The sequence below is a fragment of the Musca vetustissima genome, unplaced genomic scaffold (genome assembly GCF_032173495.1).
Source record: "Musca vetustissima isolate MV318-11 ecotype Yass unplaced genomic scaffold, APGP_CSIRO_Mvet_v1 utg13556, whole genome shotgun sequence".
NCBI lineage: Eukaryota > Metazoa > Arthropoda > Insecta > Diptera > Muscidae > Musca > Musca vetustissima.
In genome coordinates this window covers 140,240-154,634 of record NW_026880455.1, presented here as the reverse complement: position 1 = coordinate 154,634, position 14,395 = coordinate 140,240, and the positions used below count along the sequence as shown (strand labels likewise).

Sequence of the window (14,395 nt, the reverse complement as noted above, 5' to 3'; positions counted from 1 at the left end):
ATTTTTTATAGAGTATATTTTAAAGACTTATAGGAGCCGTGGATTTTTTAAAGAATAGGCTTCAACGAGGCGTGGATTTTCAAAGAATATTTTTTCTAAACTTCAAAGATGCGTGGATTTTTTAAAGAATATTTTTTCAAGGCTCCAAAAAGGCGTGGATTTTTTAAAGAATATTTTTTCAAGGCTCCAAAAAGGAGTGGATTTTTTAAAGAATATTTTTTCAAGGCTCCAAAAAGGCGTGGATTTTTTAAAGAATATTTTTTCAAGGCTCCAAAAAGGCGTGGATTTCAAAAGACTATTTTTTCTACGCTTTAACGAGGCGTGGATTTTTTAAAGGATATTTTTTCAAGGCTCCGAAAAGGCGTGGATTTTTTAAAGAATATTTTTTCAAGGCTCCAAAAAGGCGTGGATTTTTTAAAGAATATTTTTTCAAGGCTCCAAAAAGGCGTGGATTTTTTAAAGAATATTTTTTCAAGGCTCCAAAACGGCGTGGATTTTTTAAAGAATATTTTTTCAAGGCTCCAAAAAGGCGTGGATTTTTTAAAGAATATTTTTTCAAGGCTCCAAAAAGGCGTGGATTTTTTAAAAAATATTTTTTCAAGGCTCCAAAAAGGCGTGGATTTTTAAAGGAATATTTTTTTCAAGGCTCCAACAGGCGTGTATTTTTAAAGGAATATTTTTTCAAGGCTCCAACAGGCGTGGATTTTTAAAGGAATATTTTTTCAAGGCTCCAACAGGCGTGGATTTTTAAAGGAATATTTTTTCAAGGCTCCAAAAAGGCGTGGATTTTTTAAAGAATATTTTTTCAAGGCTCCAAAAAGGCGTGGATTTTTTAAAGAATATTTTTTCAAGGCTCCAAAAAGGCGTGGATTTTTTAAAGAATATTTTTTCAAGGCTCCAAAAAGGCGTGGATTTTTTAAAGAATATTTTTTCAAGGCTCCAAAAAGGCGTGGATTTTTTAAAGAATATTTTTTCAAGGCTCCTAAAAGGCGTGGATTTTTTAAGGAATATTTTTTCAAGGCTCCTAAAAGGCGTGGATTTTTTAAAGAATATTTTTTCAATGTTCCAAAAAGGCGTGGATTTTTTAAAGAATATTTTTTCAAGGCTCCAAAAAGGCGTGGATTTTTTAAAGAATATTTTTTCAAGGCTTTAAAGGGGCGTGTATTTGTTAAAGAATATTTTTTCAAGGCTTTCACAAGGCGTGGATTTTTTAAAGAATATTTTTTCCAGGCTTCCACAAGGCGTGTATTTTTTAAAGAATATTTTTTCAAGGCTTTAAAGAGGCGTGTATTTTTTAAAGAATATTTTTTCAAGACTTTGAAGAGGCGTGTATTTTTTAAAGATTATTTTTCAAGGCTCCAAAAAGGCGTGGATTTTTTAAAGAATATTTTATTCAAGGCTTTCATTTTAAACATTAATAATCCATTTCCCTATTAATATCCATTTTAATATTTATCTAAATTAATGTGTTTGTATATATGTAATTAAGTTTTCTAATTACCACAATTTGTCTGTTATAAATAAATGACTTCACACCATATTCACCTCAATTAAAATACCATTACAAACTCAATTAATTTTGTGATTTACAACAGATTATCCTTCGCCATGATTATGTGGGGGAGTTGGTTATTTGAGCAGCATTTTGTAGCTTTGAACTTTCTTGCAACGATATGCCTGCTACACAAAAAAATGCAGGGCAGTATATTAGGTTTAGTTGATTTTGAAATATTGAAAAAATAGAAATTGACTAGGTGGCTGTCGGAAAATAATATTTTAGTAATATCATATGGCAGTCGTAGGACCAAAATTGCTTAATTTTTAAATAAGGTAAAGGGGCTTCAAAATGACTGTAATGAATAGCTAATTTTTATCTTGTTGGTCCTTCGAGTAATCTTGTAAATGTCAAAATAGCTCGAAGGACCAAATTCTCTAACCAATAAATTCCCACACACATTAACTTGCTATAATTACAATGAACATTAACTCTTTTCAATCCCACTAACTTCAGGCCATCTTCTTGAATTTTTTTCGCCATAAGTAGGCTCCAAGGACCAAAAATTTTAAATCAAATTTCTTCCAAACAGAATCTGTTACATTAATGTCCTGTTATTATAGTTTATCTTTAATTGCTTCACTCTTCAATCTTTCATCATTGACATGTCTTCTTCCTCTTGCCATAAATAAGCTCGAAGGACCAAAAATGTTAAATCAAATTTCATCCAAACTGAATCTGTCATATTTATGACCTGTTATTATAGTTTATTTTCAATTCCATCATCTTCGAACTTCCATCCTTGAAATGTTTACTTCCTGACATAACTTTACCCCATAAAGTTTCATTGCATCCTGTAGCAGCAGGTGCATCAAGGCATATATGCCTATTACTTACTATTTATCTTGTCTTTCTTTCACACGAAGCAGTGTTGCAATCCTTAAAATACTCATCACATTCATAACTTCCTTCCACACAGCAAAACTTTAAGCGGATACCTTTCTTGACTTATCGACGTCTTCAGCGGAAGATAAATGTACGTTAAGCGATGCGGCAAGGCCATAAAAGGCAGCGTTACCATCCATGGGGGCGCTCAATGAAACTGCTATTTGCTTTAGTTTTTTTCTCAGCTTTTTTTTTCGTTCCCTTTTACCATAAATCACTCATGCATTCCCGGTAAATACACCCAGCATATGTAGGTGTTCAACTGCACGGCGCGTTCGATACCTGGTTATCACCTACATTCAACAGACAGTATGTGTGGATAATTCACACATACGCCATGCTGCAATATGTCTGTGAGATTGTCGGTATTATTATCCTCATTAACCAGCCAGTCAGGATAGTTGGTTGACGGCTGGATGGCGTTTATGCCAGGCCTTCATTAATGTATCTCAATAATTATTGAATGAATGATATGTTGTCAAGGTAGTAGTAGTACTGGTGTTGTGATTGAAATAAGGGATATCAATGAGTTTAAAAGGAAGTGATAAACATATAACTTATTGCCAAACATATAACTTATCCTGCTACAGATTTTACATGGCAAACAAACCAATGGAAAGTCAAAAGGGTCATTATTAATTGATTCGAAATTTACAGAATATGTGAGGGAAATTATTTAAAAATTAATCAAGAATACCATTGTGACTTCCAGGAAATTCGAAGGAGGATGTAATAGGGCAGTAAAATATTTAAATATTTAAAATTGAAGGATTTCCACAAACCTGAGAACTTATCAGCTGATTTACATTTAAATTAAAAAAAACTCCTAGAAGTATGCAATGCACGTCATCGAACTAACTCGAATTAAAGTGATAAGAGTGAATTGTAGAACAATATTTTTCCCGGATTTTCTAAGGCATATTCGTATATTTTAAATTTATTTTAAAGCAGAAAAAGTTTCAAAGTTTGAATTGTATGAATTTCAGAAAATATATTTTTCAAGGGCCATCCATAGCGTTTCTTTTTTACAGAATATTTTTTCAAGCTCCCAGCCAATGCGTGTTTTTTTAAATAATATTTTTTTCAAGCTCCCAGCCATGTTTTGAATTTATTATATAATATTTTTTAAGTTTACAAGGCGTGAATTTTGTTAAGGAATATTTTTTTGAAAGACCATTCAAGGTCTGGATTTTTTAAAGAAAATTTTTCGAAAGACCATCCAACGCGTGGATTTGTTAAAGAATAATGTTCAAGCTCCCAGCTCAGTCTGCCAGAACTATTCAGAAAAATTTCACAGTCCGTCAGGACGCCAACCTTCATTTTACTTTCAGCATTCATTTTTCTATAGAAAACTCAGGACTCACCTTTTTTACAGAAAAAAATTGAGAATCCGTCACGACTATTTGGTTCTATTCAAAAATCGAGAATCCACCAGTAGGCCTATTCTGTAACTTTTTAACAACATTCGACATTGTTTATTTTACAACAATTTCATTTGTTTGTTTTGTTGTTTTTACAATAACAAAAGAAAATTAAACAATATCGAATGTTGTTAAAAGTTACAGAATAGGCCTACAGGACTATTTTTTCTAAAAATAAATCGAGAGATCGTCAGAACTATTATTTACTATAGTAAAAAATTCAAGATGACGTCATTGTTATTTTTTTCTACAAAAAATTCGAGAGGCCGCCAGGACTATTTTTTTCTATCGAAAAAAATTCGAGAGGCCCTCAGGACTATTTCTTTCTATAGAAAAAAATTCGAGAGGCCCTCAGGACTATTTCTTTCTATAGAAAAAAAATCGAGAGGCCCTCATGACTATTTTTTTCTATAGAAAAAAATTCGAGAGGCCCTCAGGACTATTTTTTTCTATAGAAAAAATTCGAGAGGCCCTCAGGACTATTTTTTTCTATAGAAAAAAATTCGAGAGGCCCTCAGGACTATTTTTTTCTATAGAAAAAAATTCGAGAGGCCCTCAGGACTATTTTTTTCTATAGAAAAAAATTCGAGAGGCCCTCAGGACTATTTTTTTCTATAGAAAAATTCGAGAGGCCCTCGAGAGGCCCTCAGGACTATTTTTTTCTATAGAAAAAAATTCGAGAGGCCCTTAGGACTACTTTTTTCTATAGAAAAAAATTCGAGAGGCCCTCAAGACAATTTTTTTCTATAGAAAAAATCGAGAGGCCCTCAGGACTATTTTTTTCTATAGAAAAAAATTCGAGAGGCCCTCAGGACTATTTTTTTCTATAGAAAAAAATTCGAGAGGCCCTCAGGACTATTTTTTTCTATAGAAAAAAATTCGAGAGGCCCTCAGGACTATTTTTTTCTATAGAAAAAAATTCGAGAGGCCCTCAGGACTATTTTTTTCTATAGAAAAAAATTCGAGAGGCCCTCAGGACTATTTTTTTCTATAGAAAAAAATTCGAGAGACCCTCAGGTTCGAGAGGCCCTCGGTGCTTTTTTAAATAAGTAAATTCAAAACTTTACAAATAATCGGAATAAAACCTCAATCATTCCTCTACAAATCGAGAACGATTCAAAAGGAAATGCATTTAACTTGGCCAAACGAATCAAAAATAAATGTGTACAAAAACAACAACAAAAATCTGATTGCATCTGCTGTAAAATTCGGCAAACCGCCAGCCATCCAACTCATTCATTCAAGAAGAACGATCCACCAAACAAAAAACAATTTAAATATACCAAGATGTGCGTAAAGGGACAAATTTCGAAGCAGTGCAGAATTCGAAAAAATGCGAACAATCGAAATTCAAGAAACAATAACAAACAAACGGCTATACCATTAAGACATGTTGTTGTTGTTGCTGTAGTTAATTTTAAATACATTACAATTCAATTACCAATGCCAATTAGTATGGCATTCGTGTTGAATGCCAACTGTTGGGAACAAGTAAATGAAAATTTGCCAGCCATCAGCAGCGAAAAATGGTAGGAGAATATATCCCGATAAAAGAAAAAAATCTTGGAAATCTTTTAATAGTTCTCAGATGAAATAACATAAGTATTTCGGATGGAAAATAAAAAAGCTAGCTAATTTTTAACAACTCGATGACCATTTTAGACCTTAAATTGCAAAAAACATGCAATTTAAGGTCTCAAATGCAAAAACAACATATTTGTACCCAAACGAATATGATTTTATAGGTTACATACAAGAATATTCAGATCCATATTGCTGACCTAATGCTGACCTCGAAGGGCCATTTTAACCAACTCGAAGGACCAAAAATCTAAGACCATCTTTTTTTAAATTTCCAAAGAGACAAATTTGGAGACCCTCTAGAGTGAAACAATTAATATATTTTCACTGACCCTTTAAATAGACGTCGCCACGTCAAGAGACGCATAATTTATAGCGACTTACAATTCAATAATTTATTTACGATTAGCCTCAATAATTCCCATATAGATTAGAACACAACCAAAATTTCCTGTTGGCAAGCCAAAAAACAACAAATTATTTATGTATAGGGAAAATATTCAACAATAAATCTTCTTCAAGCGCCATGACACCTCCACCATTTGTGACCTGTCTGTCTGTGCGGAGATAATTCATTGGAAATATTCGCCTAATGGGACTACTAAAAACCAAATGTCAATTGTGACACATTTTATATTTTATGGCCATACGGAAATATTCTAAATTTATTCCAATTATTCATCGTTGCATCTTCTGAAAATTTTTCGAAATCTCACTATCAAGAAAATAATACAACCGGAAATTTCATTGCAGAATTTTTCTATTTGACATTTGCTTTCGGTCCTTAGGGACTGTGAACAATTTTCTATGGAAAATTGTTAGACCTTGGGTACAATGAAAAATAATTTGGAAGAAATTAACAATATTCCATTGAAAACAATTTTTTTGAATATTGAAAAATTAGCCCTGTCGTCCTGTGATTCTTTTTTCTATAGAAAAAAGCTTTCCTGGCCCCTGCGTATTTGTTTCTATAAAAAAGTGTACTCCTGAGGTCCTGTGATTTTTTTTCTGAAGAAAAAATTAGTGATTATTAGAATCACTTTCTGAGTCCATCTACGCATGTCCGTCTGTCCGTCCGTCATTGTATCTTTGTGAAAAAAGTACAGGTCGCATTTATGATCCGATTTAGATGAAATTTGGCATAGGTCACTTATTTGACCCAAGGACGAACCCCATTGAAATTGGGAAAAATCGGTTCAGATTTGGATATATCACATATATATTTTCGTCCGATTTAAGGTAAATGGTGCACCAAAGTCCCTATATATCTTTCGATTTGCACGAAATTTGGCACAGTGTAATGAATTAAGTCTAGAATGATGTGTGTCAAGTTTCCTGAAAATCGGTTCAGATTTGGATATAGCTCCCATATATATTTTCGTCCGATCTTATGTAAATGGTGCACCAAAGTCCCTATATATCTTTCGATTTGCACGAAATTTGGCACAGCGTAATGAATAAGGTCTAGAATGATGGGTGCAAAGTTTCGTGAAAATCGGTTCAGATTTAGATATAGCTCCCATATATATTTTCGTCCGATCTTATGTAAATGGTGCACCAAAGTCCCTATATATCTTTCGATTTGCACGAAACTTGACACAGTGTAATGAATTAAGTCTAAAATTATGTGTGTCAAGTTTCCTGAAAATCGGTTCAGATTCGGATATAGCTCCCATATATATATTTTCGCCCGATCTTATGTAAATGGTGCACCAAAGTCCATGAAAATCTTTTAATTTGCACGAATTTTGACATAGCGTACTGAATTAAGTCTAGAATGATGTGTGCAAAGTTTCGTGAACATCGATTCACGTTTAGATATAGCTCCCATGTATATTTTCGTCCGATTTTATGTAACTGGGGCACTAAAGTCCCTTTATACCTTTCGATTTGCATGAATTTTGGTATAGAGTACTGAATTAAGGGAACCCCACCCATTCTCGATTTTAATTTTTCAAGATTTTCAATGGGCTTGTAAATCAATACCAATGCTTGTTATGGTTTGTAACTTTGCACATATATATTTGAAGATTTAAAAGAGAAGAAAAATAATTTACAAAAAATTGTTATTATTGTTTTGTTGTTGTTTTTTGTAAAGAAAAGTCCTTATTTTTGATGGCGGGCATTTGATAACTCCTCACTGAATTAAAATTCCAACGGTGTTAGAATGAGTGTGTGTTAAGGATTTTTGACTTCGCTCTAAAATTAACAAAATGGTGGACCTTTGAAAAAATATTTTTGGAAATATCGCCAATTTTTTACCAAAAACCAAGTTAAAAAATAAGGAAGTTTTGACTTTTTTTTCATACGAGAGCTATACACTCCCAGAGAAACGTTGCAAAATTTGGAACCAATTGGATTATTAGTTTTTGAGTTATCGTGCCCGCCATTCGCAAAAAAATGTTTAGAGAAATCGCGTTTAAAGTTTGAGAAGCCCTTCAGCCGTCACTTGATGCTGACACAATAAATCGGATATATTTTCAAGAGTTTGTTTTCACTTGAAATTTTGGCATTCTTTAATCAGTGTAGATTCTTGAATTTTGACCCCGGTCCATAAAATGTTGTTGCTAAGCTTCGTGAAAAGATCCATAGCTAGGCCGATTGACACAAAGTACTGATGTAATATAAATTAGTTTCTGGCAAGTTTCCCCCAAATCGGTTCAGATATAGATATATAACAAAAATGTGTCGTCTGTTAAGGTATACCCAAAGTGGGGCTTCAAAGTCCCAATATATATTTTTTTTCTAAAATCAATCCTGACAATACAAAAAATCAATCCTGACGACCTGTAAATTGTTTTGCTACAGACAAAAGTTCTGACGCCATGTGATTATTTTATAGAAAAAAAATCAGTCCTAACGAGCTGTGAATTTTTTCTACGGAAAAATGCTGACGATTTTTTTTTTTTATAAAAAAAAATCATTGCTGATGTCCTGTGATTTGTTTTTCTATAGAAAAATAGAGTTCAGACGAACTTCATTTTTTCCCTATTGAAAAAAAAATCTTTAAAAAATCAAAAAAAAATTCCACGCGGATACTCTGAAACTAAATTATTTTTAATCTACCAAATCCCTAACCCCTAAAGAATTTTCCCATTTCCCGCCCATTTGTCTAAATATAAAATTCAACACTTTTAATTTGACAAAGATCGCATCCAAATTAAATTGAAAACTTAATTCTAGTGTTGATGTATAAAATTACTTTGATTACAAGGGAATTGCTTAAGGTCCGTCCGTTCTTCAATGCGGCATTTGTGGTAGACAATTTTTAGATGGAACTATTTTTATAAAAACCGAACAAACAAAGACAAAACAAGTCCCATTACACTTGAAATTGCGTTAATGGGTCTCTCCGCCCTTCGCCACACTATTATCCCGCCACAGGCTCCCCACTTAAATGAGGGGAGAAATCATATCGCCTGGTGTTTATGTCCGTCCCCACTTCAAAGTACAAAACAACAGCGACAACAAAAACAATTTGTTGATATTTTTAACAAATAATTTTCATGTTCGACATAGCTGCGGTGTTTTTTTCTGTTTTCATTCGCAGCACAAAGAAAATTCATGTAATCATCGGATGGCCATGCGTGAATTTTCGTCTGATTGTCTGCTGTGTAACATAATGAAGATGACAAAACAGAAGACGAGAAAAAAAACTATTTTCCCCAAAATAAAATTTATAACCTGCAGATGAAAAGCAAGACAGATGGACAGACGACGGCGGACAGGCAGCATGAATAAAATGCGTAAAATTCATACAAATGAGTCATATTTTGTTGGTGGTACACTTAATTTCATTTTCAAAAGGATGGATGATCTGCTTCGAGAGCCATAAGATTAGGCATTCACACTAGTCAGCGGATCAACACAAAAACACACACACGAACGCACATATCAGTCAAAACATGAAACACTTTTCTTTCTATTTTCGTCTCCCCGAACCGGCAATGATCATCATACACGCGTCATGTGTTCAAAATGAATGAACTCTCAGACTGGCGAGAACTCGAATGATCGGAGTGATCGATCCTACCTCTGGCAAGACATTGTTTTTTGATAAAAACGCCTCTTAATTGACTTTGAAAAGGCCACTGCCGCCATTGCCCCGCATTCATACATAGCATAACAATTCGAAAATTTGAATGTGCCATTAAGCAGGCTTACTAGCTGGCTGGCTGGCAGACTGCCGATCCATTGAACGGATGTGGGGGTTGTTGTGATGCCGATGCCAATGATGATCTTCTTTCAATTTTGATGTTTTCGATCGATTTGCTTTCTCGATCGATGGTTTTTATGCTCGAAATGAGTCAATAAAATTGAATGTTTATTAACACCAATCGATTAACAAGCATATAGGGGTTGGGGTTAATTTTCAATACACCGACCATGTAACAGCCGTCCTTTTGGCCCCTTTTTTGTGGCTGGCAGGGGTCTACAACATTGTTGCACTCCCATATTTGGTAATCTCTTAATTCTTAATTACAACCATAAAACAGTGTGTGCCTCAATTTGTTAATTGCTCTCCGGCAATTATGAACAACATATTTTTGTTGTAAATTTTCATGTTGTTGGAAAAATAATTTGTTTTGGAATTTTTGAAATAGCTTTGGTCCATTAGCAAAGAACCGTAAATCTAACATCATGGGGAATATAAAAATAACTTTAAACAACTTTTTTTACAGTCCGTCAGCACTATTTTTTTTTCTATTGGAAAAAATTTGAGAGGCCGTCAGCACTATTTTTTTCTATACGAAAAAAATTGAGAGGCCGTCAGGACTATTTTTTTTCTATAGAAAAAAAATTCGAGAGGCCGTCAGGACTATTTTTTTCTATAGAAAAAAAAATTCGAAAGGCCGTCAGGACTATTTTGTTCTATAGGAAAAAATTCGAGAGGCCGTCATGACTATTTTTTTCTATAGGAAAAAACTCGAGAGGCCGTCATGACAATTTTTTTCTATAGAAAAAAATTCGAGAGGCCGTCAGGACTATTTTTTTCTATAGAAAAAAATTCGAGAGGCCGTCAGGACTATTTTTTTCTATAGAAAAAAATTCGAGAGGCCGTCAGGACTATTTTTTTCTATAGAAAAAAATTCGAGAGGCCGTCAGGACATTTTTTTTCAGGAAAAAAATTCGGTTCCGTAGCAATTGTTTTTCTAAGGACGTCAGGATTGTATTTTTTCTATAGAAAAAAATCACGGGATTTCAGAACTGACTTTTGTTATGTAGAAAATAATTTACAGGACGTTTTCTATAGAAAATAGTTCTCCGGACGTCAGGACCAATTTTTGTTGTATACAATAAAATTGTCAGGGCGGATTTTATTCCATGGACGTCAAGACTAGTTTTTATAGGGAAAATATAGAAAAAATTGACAGGACTTTAGGACTATTTTCAAAGAAGAAAATTCACAGGACTTCATGACTCTTTTCACTTCAGGTATCCATTGGACGTCAGAAAAAATCAGAGTCCACTGGACGTCACCAAAAAACTTAGAGCACGACAGTACTTTATTTTTCAATAGAAATAACAGGGCGTTTGGACAATTTTATCCCTATAATTACTTTCCGGGATAACTTTTTTTAGAGAATTTTCATTTTGCATAGAAAATAGCTCAAGGTTCCCCCAAATACTGTTAAAACAGGTGTCAACAGCTGTTTAGGATGCAATCTCCTAAAAGTATGCATCGAATAATGTATCGCCTTGGCATCTAACCGTATTCTGAAATTTACTCGGGGATTTTTCATTTTCTTTAGAACTGATAAATCAGTTCTTAACAGCTGTTTAGGATGTGATCTCCTAAAAGCATGCATCGCTCTTATGAGATTTGTTATCAATTATGAGAAGTTTCATATATTGCTCTGGCAACTAAACTAAACAGTGTTTAAATGTTTTAACTTTTCTAATTCTAGCTTTGGCAACAACTAACGTCTAATTGTCACTAAAAATCTTACCTAATCCTTGAAGAATATCTACTAATTTTTTTATTATTTTCTCTTCTTTTACAGAATGCGAAAAATGCAAGATAAGCACAAAAAGGTTAAACCTCAACAAGTTTTGCAAAAGAGATTACGGTAAGTATGATGACACCATCTCAATACCCGATCCATTTTTGATTTTATTATTTTTTTCTAATTTTTAGCAATAATGGCCAAAGTGATTGGACGGGAACAGAGTACCGAGGTGACGAGCAGCGAACAGTACAACACCAAAGAAAATCAAAGAATGAACGACGCCGACAGCGTGGAAATGGGCAACGTTCGGAACGGCGACGAGGAGGAGGAGGCGGAGGACAGCAACGTGAAATTCATCATACAAATCCAGGCCATTTTCAAGAGAACACCGCTCGAGTACGCAACTACGAATACAATACTAAGACGCGGTCCTATGACCTGGATCATTCCGATGAAGAATTTGGAGTGTAGATGTCCCAAAATTAAAATGAATAAGTAAGTAGAGGTCTAAACTATTCATTTGAGATAGGATACATTTATAGAGAAGAGAAATTGGGTTCAATCAGCTGTTTAGTATGTTATAGCCTAAAAGTATGCAGCGGTTATTAAGGTGCATTTATATTAAAATTTAGAGGACGTTAGAGATCAGTAAGATTTTAATATTACTCTCATTAAAAGTTAGTGGATGTGATTTCATACCTATTTCATAAAAATCCATAACAAGATTTAAAAGTATTCATTCATAAAAACCCAGAACAACTTCTTCCAAAGGTGCTTACATTAAATTTATTAATTATTTTTAAATGTAATTTTTCTTTCTTTCGTCTTCCTTCCAGATCTTATTTAATTTTGGGCCGCGATTCAGAAGCCCCACCTGGCTATTTGGGCATTGGTCCACGTTCAATTGTTATCGAATGGAAAGATGAATGGTATCGGCGCATGAAACGTTTCCAGCGCAGAGCGCGTACATGCGAATAAATTAGTGTTTTTTATTTTAATTTCTTTTTTAATTTATAAATATACTATATACATTTTTTATTTTTTATATATATAATTATAAAATATTAATATATTATATGTATGTATTATTTTTAACAAACACACCCACACACAAACACTTCGCTCAATTAATATAACATAACATATACGAGTATATGCAAATAATTAATTATTAAGATAAATATTGAAAACTTTTGCCAAAATCGTAACAAAACAGCAAAAAACAAAAGTTTTAAATGTGTATAAACAAATAATAAGTAAAAAAGAAGAATTTTTATTATTTTAGATTTTATTATAACAAATAATATATGATGTAAAATTATTAATTACTTATTACATAAATTATATAAATATGTGAAAGCAATATATCCGTATAAATATGAAAATTATAATTATTTTATATCGGAAGTTTTTAGCTGTTATTTTAGAGAAGTATTTAATTGATATTCGAAATTTTCACAGATCCAGAAATGAAAGAATTTATAAAAAAACAGTAGGAAAAAAGTTTCCTTTACACACAATTTTGAGATCCTGATAAGAAATGTATAATGTCTATATTCAAATCTCTTATATTCATTATTGATGCTTCCAAATATTTTTCTTTATACAGATATCCTATAAATTGGCATTTCTTTGTATCTATTCAATTTTATAGACTGTCAGAGGCCTCTTAATAATATTTCATCAAAAAATATATGCAAAGTCGCAGATATAAAATAATTTCCAAAAACTACCCATACAAATTTTTTTTCAATATAAAAATCCCTATAAAAGGAGGAGACCTACAAAAAGTCATATGTACTAGATGACAGCATATATTCTATAGAATATCCTATGGAAGACACATATTATTCTCCTGTTTCTCCTCTTGGCAGTGAGCATAGGGTTTCCACAAGACATCGTCATCTTAATCGATTGATCATTAAGTTTTCTTATCATTGTTTTTATTCCAGCTAAGTAGATGATTTGTCTGCTGTATCCTGTCCGAGGTTATGGGGTTGCCATCTATCATTGCTTAGAAACAACGTCTCCTTGTATTTTGTGCAATGGTTGGATTCCTATGCTGTAGCTTACTAAAAGATTTGGGGATGTAATCTATTGTTGCCTAGAAACAACATCTCCTTGAATTTTTGCAATGGTTGGGGTCTTAGCTTAATTAGGTGTTGCCATATTCCTCTGGGCGGCGCTATATACTGACATTTCTATCTGTGTGTGTTATCCTCAGGTATTGTATGCCGAGGTTGAATGTTGGAATGTCAGGGGCTTCGAATATTGGCATTTCATTTAGTGGGGGAATTGAACCATCGTTTTATAGCTCACAAGTCACTGCATTAAATTTTACTATCTGAAACTTGATATCAAATATACCTAGTCTCTGCAGGCGAACACACCATCTACCGGGGAATTATAAATTATTAAAGACACTAACCACTCTGATATTTATTTTACATAATTTTGGTTATCCATTAGTCGCATATGATCAAATAAGATTTCTTCGGATTTTTTCAATGTCAATTTGGACATGGTAATTCTCTCTTCAAAAATAATGGATGTCGTGTAATTTATCAATAGATGTCAGTTCTGTGATCCTTTACCATAAGGAGAATACTTGTTCATTTAGCCAGTTGATTCATGAGGAACTCTAACAGTAGAAGCAGTGTGTTATTTTCTTGAAATGTATGGCCGAACAATTGATGATTTGTTAAGAAATAGTCGATAGATGGCAGTTATTTTAAGGCGAAGAAGGCTAATTTATCGATAGATGTCATCCTTTATCCTTTTATCACTGTAATTTATCGATAGATGTCAGTTCTGTGATCCTTTACCATAAGGAGAATACTTTTTCATTTAGCCAGTTGATTCATGAGGAACTCTAACAGTAGAAGCAGTGTGTTATTTTCTTGAAATGTATGCCCAAAGAATTGATGATTTGTTAAGAAATAGTCGATAGATGGCAGTTATTTAAAGGCGGAGAAGGCTACATTCAGATTATGAATATCGAA

The 14,395-nt window shown here is 33.2% G+C and overlaps 1 protein-coding gene across 1 annotated transcript in view; it reads left to right on the top strand.

The window, feature by feature from the left end:
* LOC133326071 (netrin-A-like) overlaps window positions 1–12,409 on the top strand; it is a 57,853-nt gene extending 45,444 nt beyond the window's left edge. Inside the window, exons 7-9 of the mRNA XM_061534747.1 lie at window positions 11,448–11,513; window positions 11,582–11,888; window positions 12,230–12,409. Coding sequence (XP_061390731.1) covers window positions 11,448–11,513; window positions 11,582–11,888; window positions 12,230–12,371 — 515 coding nt within the window. The 3' untranslated portion in view covers window positions 12,372–12,409. The remainder of the gene's footprint in view (window positions 1–11,447; window positions 11,514–11,581; window positions 11,889–12,229) is intronic.
* Window positions 12,410–14,395: the final 1,986 nt, after the last annotated feature.